At 37.2% G+C, this 9,454-nt stretch overlaps 1 protein-coding gene across 1 annotated transcript; it reads right to left on the minus strand.

Moving 5' to 3' along the window:
• Positions 1-601: 601 nt before the first annotated feature.
• LOC135467895 (palmitoyltransferase ZDHHC16-like) lies at positions 602-9,428 on the minus strand. The gene is made up of 10 exons (XM_064745812.1): positions 9,376-9,428; positions 7,654-7,694; positions 6,797-7,005; positions 6,158-6,349; positions 5,518-5,629; positions 4,945-5,078; positions 3,989-4,066; positions 2,923-3,159; positions 1,853-1,923; positions 602-1,514 (listed from the first exon to the last, which is right to left on the minus strand). Exons 3-10 carry the CDS (start codon positions 6,989-6,991, stop codon positions 1,394-1,396), a joined length of 1,140 nt encoding a protein of 379 aa, XP_064601882.1. The 5' UTR covers positions 6,992-7,005; positions 7,654-7,694; positions 9,376-9,428; the 3' UTR covers positions 602-1,393.
• Positions 9,429-9,454: the final 26 nt, after the last annotated feature.

Genomic DNA, 9,454 nt, shown 5'->3' on the forward strand with positions numbered 1-9,454 from the left:
AATATGCTTGAATATGCACCTTACAAACATGCGAAAAGGTTGAAAAATTACAGTACATACGAAACAGAATTAAAAACCATATCTGTCTTGTAGACTTGTATATAAATAGTATATATATATATATATATATATATATATAGTGTTACATTACAACATGGAGACCATCAAGCATACTATACACATACTATACTATAACTGTATAGTATGTAACATGGAGACCATTAAGCATACTATACACATACTATACCATAACTGTATAGTATGTAACATGGAGACCATCAAGCATACTATACACATACTATACTATAACTGTATAGTATGTAACATGGAGACCATCAAGCATACTATACACATACTATACTATAACTGTATAGTATGTAACATGGAGACCATTAAGCATACTACACACATACTATACTATAACTGTATAGTATGTAACATGGAGACCATTAAGCATACTACACACATACTATACTATAACTGTATAGTATGTAACATGGAGACCATCAAGCATACTATACACATACTATACTATAACTGTATAGTATGTAACATGGAGACCATCAAGCATACTATACACATACTATACTATACAGTAGCGCATGATTACTCCAATTTGTGGAGATGTAAAGTGAGAAGTCTGAAACTCATTTATATCAGTTACACAGCACAGATTAACAACAATGTAGCAGTACTAGATGGTTTAGTACAGGACTTTTTAGTACTAAGACTACATAAACATCACTGATGGGAAAATTCCTGGTGCGAGAATAGGCATTCATGAAATTCATTAATACCTCATGACAGGAAAATTCTACTTCAAATCTTGTCTGTGTAGTCCTTATGTCAAATTTTGCGTGAACTGATTTATTTATCTAATAAGTGTACATTTGAGCGAATTGTTACTTGCACACACTGTAAAAGTGGTCAAGTTGAATTGTGTAGGTATAATAATGAGTGAACCTTGAGCCTCTTGTCATGTCACTGTCCCACACTTCATCAGAAACAAGCCAGGAAAAGTCAATGTGATATCAAATCACTGGTGTGTTTACATGATCTAATGTTATGTTACGCAGCTGAAATGTCCAGTCACTGGTGCTTTTATTGTATATGAGCTAGCGTTGTATAACTGACATAATTGATCGTTTTAAACATTTGATTCATAGATCATGAAGCTAGTATCAAAATCGTACATGTACACATAGAACCAGCAGTGTGTACACATAGAACCAGCAGTGTGTACACATTTTTTTAACACACAACAACATGCAAGACTATGACAATGTTTGTTCTCCGCAATATTACAGGGTAAATAAAAACAGCACTAGTCAATTTTTGACACTCACAGAATGGCTGCTGACACATATAAAAAATATTTCTGGAAACAATACTGTCATAATTGGGTTACTGTAGTGTCTTCCTTTACACAGACGTCATGATCACTCCTTTGCCATATAAGCCCCTCTCCATATGGACTGTGGGTTGACGGAAACAGTACATTTTTAAAGAATGTTCTGCAAAAAAAAATAAGAATACTTAATAATGCATTCTGCATTTTACATATTCAAAAACTAAAACAAACTAAAATGTTAATTATACAATGCATATGCATACATGGTAACCCCAATGTCCGAGTTTTCTTTCTATTTTTCCCTTGATTTCTATTCGCAGGGATAGAATTCATCTATGTTTTATTTCACGTATGCAAAGGGAGCAAAACTTCGCAGAGCCCATGGGAAACCCACGACCGTCTGCAGGATAATGTGACCGTGCTGTAGATGTATTATTAACAAAATTTAATAACAAAAGTAAAACACAACTAGGGTACAATATTCATTTTCAAAATATTTACCTCCCATCCTCTAACCCAAGGAATATTTCCCAGTTTTTTCTCCATCCAAAGTCATAGGGATTTTTAAATACCTGCAGAATGGTAATAAAGAAATGTGACAACAATTACACAATTACTCCAAGGATCCACTAGATTATGTATACTGAATGCTAGTCGACATTCTAGTTTACCAGAAAATGGCACACTGATTATATTACATGAACATGTTAACACAAGTCAATCCCCAGAATCCTTTCAAACTTCAACAAACAGCTGGAATAACTCTGCAGGGTGGAATCCCACGTCACATGCCGATGACAAAAACAAAAACCTGTTGTACCAGATCTCTTTACATGTCTTATATCCAAAGTTGCCATGAAGATCTAGAGAGTGACAGTCAAAAAGGGGCATAATTCCATATGCATGAATCTAGAAATACTGCCTTTCCAATATCCCTTTTGATCATACCTCATATATGAAAAGTCATATATCCAAATTGAGTTTTCTCAGTATCTCTGTTTCTCGTAACTTTTCACCTAATTTTGAGATGAACACTTCCTTGCCTTGGAAGACTTCAGAATTATTCAGAATTATTGAGAATTCTTCTGGATAATAAGCGTGGAGAGTAATCAGTTTTACTACAGAAGCGCCCAGCTGAGCTCATGCTGGCTTTGTCTCCAGTTGTGCGTGGGAAGGTTTGGTACCAACCTGCGGATGGTTGTGGGTTTCTCCCAGGCTCTGCTTGGTTTCCTGGTTTCCTCTCACCATAATGCTGGCCAAAGTTATAAGAGTGAAATATTGTTGTATACAGCTTAAAACACCAATCAAATACAATGTAAATAAATAAATAAAACAGTACACCATGCAAAAACAAAGCCTAAACTACTTTCAAAGAATAACAGAATTTCCTAACATCAAAACCATCCTTGTGTAAACCAGCTATCTGCACTACCATCTGATATTGTGCAGTAAAGACATCTGCAGGTCTAGTCTTGATTTCTTAAGGGGTGAGTCTTTAAAACATAAACTCTCAAGTTAACTGAGTTACTCTCACTGCTCTCCTCAACAATGGTGCATTGGTTTTCACTCACCAAGCCTTTTTCCTTCAATCTTTTTCTCTCCTTCTTGTTAATATGAGCCTCAATGCTGGTCTGTCCAGTGGCAATAAGCCTCGCATGCCAGACAGTCAGCAAACCAAGGGCAATAACCACACCACTGCACAACATAAACTCATACACTATGGCACTGTGGACTACTTTTTCTGGGGTCCAGTCTGCCTCACTGACATGATCTCCTGTGACTCCCTCTGCTTCAGCAATAGTCTCATTCTGCAACAGTTAAGAGACATCAGTCGTTAGGCTGCTGAGATCACATTATAACCATCTATAGCATCATCACAGTTAGATATTAACTGTTTAAGTTTATGATCACACAGTTAATTTATGTAGTTTTATGTACATAAGAGCTATTAATATTCAGTCAAGGTCATGGTCCCATATCTGTCAAACATCTGAAGACTTAAAGTCAAAAATTTAAACACTGCTTATAAAATGTTCTGCTCTAGCTAGGAAGTTTAAAATTAGCACACTGATTTTGTAATGCAGAACATGGTACAAACTACGACTTGGGTTCATCCTCTCCTGAAGTCAGTGTTTTCAGGACCTGTATACAAGTATGACTTAAGTCATTATAAGCTGTTTGATAAATAGGAACCCTGCTTCACAAAGCAATTATAGCATTACATGCCTGTAACCCTGATGACATAAGTCATACAGAATTTACTTGTATGCACATGGTACACTACTCAAGATTTTTGAAACAGGCACCAAATCATTTTTCAATTTCAGTCGTTTCTGTCCAGTTTTGGTCACCATCCATTCTCCGCAGAGATCTATTTTTTATTGATCTGATTGGTGTATGTATCTGAATAGCGTACTCAAGAAGTTTTCCCTTCTGTAATTGCTCAGGTTTCAGCCCTTCAGACCGCAGTCTCAGAGACTGAGTTCTCAAAGTTGGCAATAAGTCTTGTGGCATCCAGAATGGGCCATCTTGAGTCAAAACATACAGGGGTAGACAACTCTTGAAAGTCGTCCCGTAAATGTGAAAAGTGAAATGAACACCATAACTGTATGACAACTGGATTCAGATTTGCCCTACCATTCCAGGCCTGCTATCTCCCATCACCAAATGATGAGCCATGTTCAATGGGTAGAGGGCACCAGGAAAATAAACATCCTGTAACAACAAGTAAAGCATAAAGTACATATTAAAATAATTGAACATTGTTTAATCAAATACCAGGCTATCAAACACACACATGTACATACAAAAATACTGCACATATCATTATGAAAAGTTATATTCGTCATATACTTCAGCACCGTTGGATAATGTGATGATTTCTTTATTAATCTGATTGGTGTTTTACGCCGTACTCAGGAATATTTCACTTATACAACAGAGGCTAGCATTATGGTGGGAGGAAACCCCTGACCATCTGCGGGTTGCTGCCAGATCTTAACACATCAGACCGGAGACAAAGCCAGTATGAGCGCAACATGAACTGATGACATGATGAGTCTGACACACTAGGCAACACAAAGTAGCTGGAATCTATACTGTAAATACTGCACTTTACATAAGCCAGTCAGAATCTTAAACAGCATCGTAAAACATCCATGCAACGGCACAAAAAGTGAATCTTTCAAAAACCAGACAGGATATCTTTCCAGGTCTTGCCATGCTGGTGAGGCTCACTGAGGTGTGACAGAGGTATGAACTGCTGTCACTGATCGACTACTGATAATTCCCCACTCCCCACAGAGAGATTACGACAACAGCCTTCAAAAGGCAGCATGGTATAAAGACGGTACACTACATATGGCGAACAGAGGTACCTGTTGGTAACAAAAGTCCTGACCCACTTTCACAAAACTTCTTAAGTCTTTATTTTTCTTCACATTCCTCTGAAATTTCATTATCTTATGGTGTTTTAATTCCAAAGTTTTGCGAAACTGACCTCTATATCAAACTCATAGTCCAAGCACTACATCTCAACATTAACAACAAATCACCCCGACACCGGTAGTTAGATCCACTTTACAGTCCCCTACCCTTGATCCATAGAAGTGCTCCCTGAAGAGGTCATACCCTGTGATACTGACATACACAGTCCCTGTCCACATGTATACACAGAACAAGAAAAAATAGCGGTGGTTGAAAAATCCAACACAGTTGTTCAACCAAGCTGAGCACATTATTAAGGAGAATGTAATGTTGTTACCAATCATGTAAATGTACATGCGACATAGTTACTATAATTTTCACTCTTGTTCATCAGTATGTGATTGCTGCATATGTACACATAAACCAAAACAGTAAGAACATTTATCGATTAACTGATCCAACTAATAACTGCATTTTAATAACTAATTGTTTAATAAAATGTTTAATAAAGGTGTTTTGTTGTCAGCTTCTATTTGTCTAGCTCACTAAAAACAACAGTACATAATATTTATAGTTTTTTTCATCCACATAAATCAGTATGTTTACACAAACATATTTACAATGGCCTTACCATAACAAGCTCTCACACTGTGAAAATTGTTTTCTTTTTAAAGTCACAGTTAACAACACCTGCTTGAATGCTTTTATTTTAAACATGACTGAAGTTTTCAGAAGGATACGACAGTGATGGTCCATCTTAAGCACACACATCCTGCAGACACTACAGTGATGGGTGCGCGGAGGTTTGGCAGATACGCACTTCTTACACAAAGACACTGTCTGGGGCACTTCCTGAAACAATCAAGAAAACAAGAAAATTGAATAAAGGTCCTCCTGTCAGGCTGGATCATCAAATTTTATGTTCTCTGAAATCACATGTGATTTATGGAGAAAGATCTAAACCAATACCATCAATACATCCCAGATCATTGATTAATTTGAACATTCTGCTCAGAAAATCAAATTTTACCACCATGTTTGGTTAAAATCATCAGTCGTGTTCAAGAGTTTCAAAACAATTTAGTGCACTTGAAGATCTGCCAGTAATCTGCGGATGGACGTGGATTTTCCCTGATTCTGCCTGGTTCCCTCCCACCATAATGCTGGCTGCTGTTGTATAACTGAAATATTCGACATAAAACACCAATCAAATAAATAAATAAACAAAAACAATTTATAAACAAATTACAATGACTGACAGATAAGAAATAAATGAGGATATGTGTCAATCAGAGGTACATCAATGCTATATTTTACCTGTGTTCTTAAATTACCTCAAATGATACTAAGAGTATCTACTAAAGCTAAATCCCAGCTTACTGTTGGAGGTTTGCCTGGGTCTGTGAAGGCAGCCATGACATAATGAAAGATGATGTTGACCAGGAGCCAATGGCCAAAGAGCAGGTGAAATAAGGTCCAGCCAATGCTGCGGTTAAATATATCAGGCAGTATACACAGGTAAAATATGACCACTACAGACGTTGTCAGGCAAACAACCAAAAGCATGAAAATCTGAAAAAGAAAGTATAAGTCATTTTATTAAAGCTAACCACATAGCAAATCACTTATGAATATTCACTCATTTGTTATCTGATCTTTAATCTTAGGAGACCAGATTTATTTTTATAGCTGAATCTGCAATAATTGACTTATAATCTGATAAATCACCAGATTCAAGCAAAAGTGAATGTAAGCCAATAAAACTGACCAAACATAAACTTATTCAGGTTTCTTAACACAGCTGATGTTGTGTGCTTATTTCAATAGCACCAGTTACAGTTCAAGTTAGCTCAAGCTACAAGAGCTTTGCACAAGATCATCCTACAATGCAAGACAATGCATGTGCAAGAGCCATACATCCTGATATGTAAACTTTAAACTTTTTTTTTTCACTTTGAACACACAATGACAGTCAAACACGAAAGTATAACATTAACAATCCTAGATGTCTGTACTTACTGGACCGAGATATCTGGCAAAATGATCCACGAACCAAAACAATGGTTCCATGCTCAACTCGAATGTAGAGCTCCATGTTGTAAAAGAATTAAAGCACAGAGTAAAATAGAGTAACTTGAGGAGGTGCCACTTTTCTACAAGTTTAGCCCACAGTCTGCATGGAAAGCGAGTCACTGTCCATTCTAATCTGGGCATTACGGTGTTCCTGGCTGAAAATACAGAAGAAGGCACTGAAGAATGTCCTGCCAATCAATCATTTGAAACATTTGAGACATAAGTACATATAGACAAAACATTTTACCCATTTCCCTCAAATCAATCAGTTTTAAATGTTACTGGGAATTACTTCATGTTATGTACGAGGTAAACATCCTAAAATTCCCCAATGCTGAAGATTTCCTTAATAGAAAGATGTTTTGAGGTTAGATTGATGATATCCTACTGGGAAATGTAAGTTGTAGCTCCAAAAGTAATATTTTATGAGATTTTTTTGCCTCCAAAAGGAATTTAATTGTAATTGTACGTCATATAAACAAAAATAAGCTTTCTTGTGTATTCTGTACATTTATCGTTTTCAAGTGCATGCTTTGTGAGGAGTAGGCTTATGGAACAGAACAACTGTGCTCACAGGAATCTCTTTTTCTGGGCGGATCTGTGTTTTGACCTCTTATGTTCTACACATGTAATTATAAAACTATATAATAATATAATTGCTTTTACTCATAAATAGTTTACAGGTAACATTTGCTAAGCAATTTGAGGATTTATTCACCTAGGCAGATACATGTACCTTTAGCATAATCATTAATCTAATGTCTAATTCACACAGCTATTTTAAATAATATACCGGTACTAACCTATAAAATCATTTGTTGATAAGAAATATGTCACACCTCAACTGGAAAAGAAAATAGATTGTCATTATCACATATTTGTGAATATATACAGTTACATTAGGCCCCAATATCAAATTACTAAAAGTAAACATCTAGGTAAGAAAATATATCCAGAGCATAAACATCACCCAACAAAATATGTATTTATTTGATTGGTGTTTTATGCCGTACACAATAACATTTCGCTTATATGACAGTGACCAGCAATATGGTGGGATGAAACCAGGCAGAGCGCAGGGCAAACCCAAGACCATGCACCCAACGAAAAATTAGCTTCCTCAGTTGACCTAAGATTGTCATCAGTAAGTTCAGTGATGACATTATTTCCCATCATACATGGAAAATATGTATAGAATAGAAGAGATACATCCTGATACAAAAACCGGAATCTTCATTTTGAAGTTACTTTTCAAGTATTCCTTAACGTCAAATGTATGTACTGGTACTAGTATGTATGCTTGTGGGTTTACTTCACAATTTTTTCAGTCATATGATGACGAGAAGTCATTAGGTATGTGTACATTTGCATATACTATGCCTTCTTGTGGCAGGGCGAGTCTATGGCGCCACAGTGCTGTCACCACTTATGTATCATGTCAAAGACAACAGACATGACACCTCACCCAATCACATTCTCCTGACACTAGGTCCTAGCTGTTTCCTTGCTCTGACCTCTCAGTGCTGGGTTCCAAGCGAGGTAGCAACAAGTGCCATTTTTAAAATCTCTAGTATGACCCACGTCTCCTGACTTCGAAGCAGACACTCTAACCATTAGCCACCAAAGCAGAACATCAAATACAGCCTGAGATATACTTGTACTATCGAAGATGTAACCACTCCCCCATCAAAATGTGCAACCAACCACTGAGTATCAGCAACACTACACTATCAGTAATTACCAAGCCAGCTAGGTGCATTACAAACAGGAGTGTCTAGATGTTTGTCAACATTAGTTAAGTTCTCCTTAAAACCACGCACAAAGCCAGAGGCAGGGTTTCTGGGGGTACGGATGCAGCCCTGTTCAGAATCAGCCAGCTCGTAGTCCACATTGGTTCAGATATTTTTAATAATTAAGTATTAGGCTCCGCTCATAACTGTCTATACACACTGTATTTTTATTGGCCTTTTAGAACCCCTGGTGTCTCACGGTATCCAGACCACATGATCCCCCCCCCCCCCCCTCCCACCCTCCCCACCACCCTCTAAATGCTGGCTATGGGCCTGATAAATGCCATACAGCCGGCTCGGCTAGCTTTAGCCAGAGCATAGCGGTACCGTATGTATATTTTATCTCCACCATTCCCATGATCAGAGTGGCTTGCATTCAAAAGTGCTTAGGGTCATATTTTTATAACTTTTTGGGACCTGAGTTCCCACTTGATATTTTTAAATGCAAGGCATTCAGGCTAGCTCTTAACAAGCCGTAAGACGCTACGTTAACATGATAGTTTTTTGTAGAGTCTTAGGACTCATGGATTAGGAAGCATCTTTGCAAGCGACAGAGTTATTGAGGGCCCATTTTTCGATACGCATTTCCCAGCGCTTCCATTTTCATACATGGCTAATTTGACAGTTTCTGTATCAGTGATGCATTTTTAACAAACACTAAACGATGGACGCCTTCAGTACATGCAACCAGCACTGAATAAAATGATTACAACCAATTAAATGATATCCACTTACAAGATGCAGAGTTTCACTTCTTCACGTATATCAAACTGCGCACAGTGACAGGTCATGTACGCCCATGAATATTGCCGGA

The sequence above is a fragment of the Liolophura sinensis genome, chromosome 6, assembly GCF_032854445.1.
Source record: "Liolophura sinensis isolate JHLJ2023 chromosome 6, CUHK_Ljap_v2, whole genome shotgun sequence".
Taxonomy (NCBI): Eukaryota; Metazoa; Mollusca; class Polyplacophora; order Chitonida; family Chitonidae; genus Liolophura; species Liolophura sinensis.

Bases quoted from the DNA above. Each gene is read 5' to 3' on its own strand.
- LOC135467895 (XM_064745812.1), bottom strand. From the start codon at position 6,991: ATGCCCAGATTAGAATGGACAGTGACTCGCTTTCCATGCAGACTGTGG. The intron at 5,630-6,157 runs GTAAGCTGGGAT...TGATTGTTTCAG, and splicing joins ACCCAGGCAAACCTCCAACA to GAAGTGCCCCAGACAGTGTC. The intron at 1,515-1,852 runs GTAAATATTTTG...TTTTTTTTGCAG, and splicing joins CTTGGGTTAGAGGATGGGAG to AACATTCTTTAAAAATGTAC.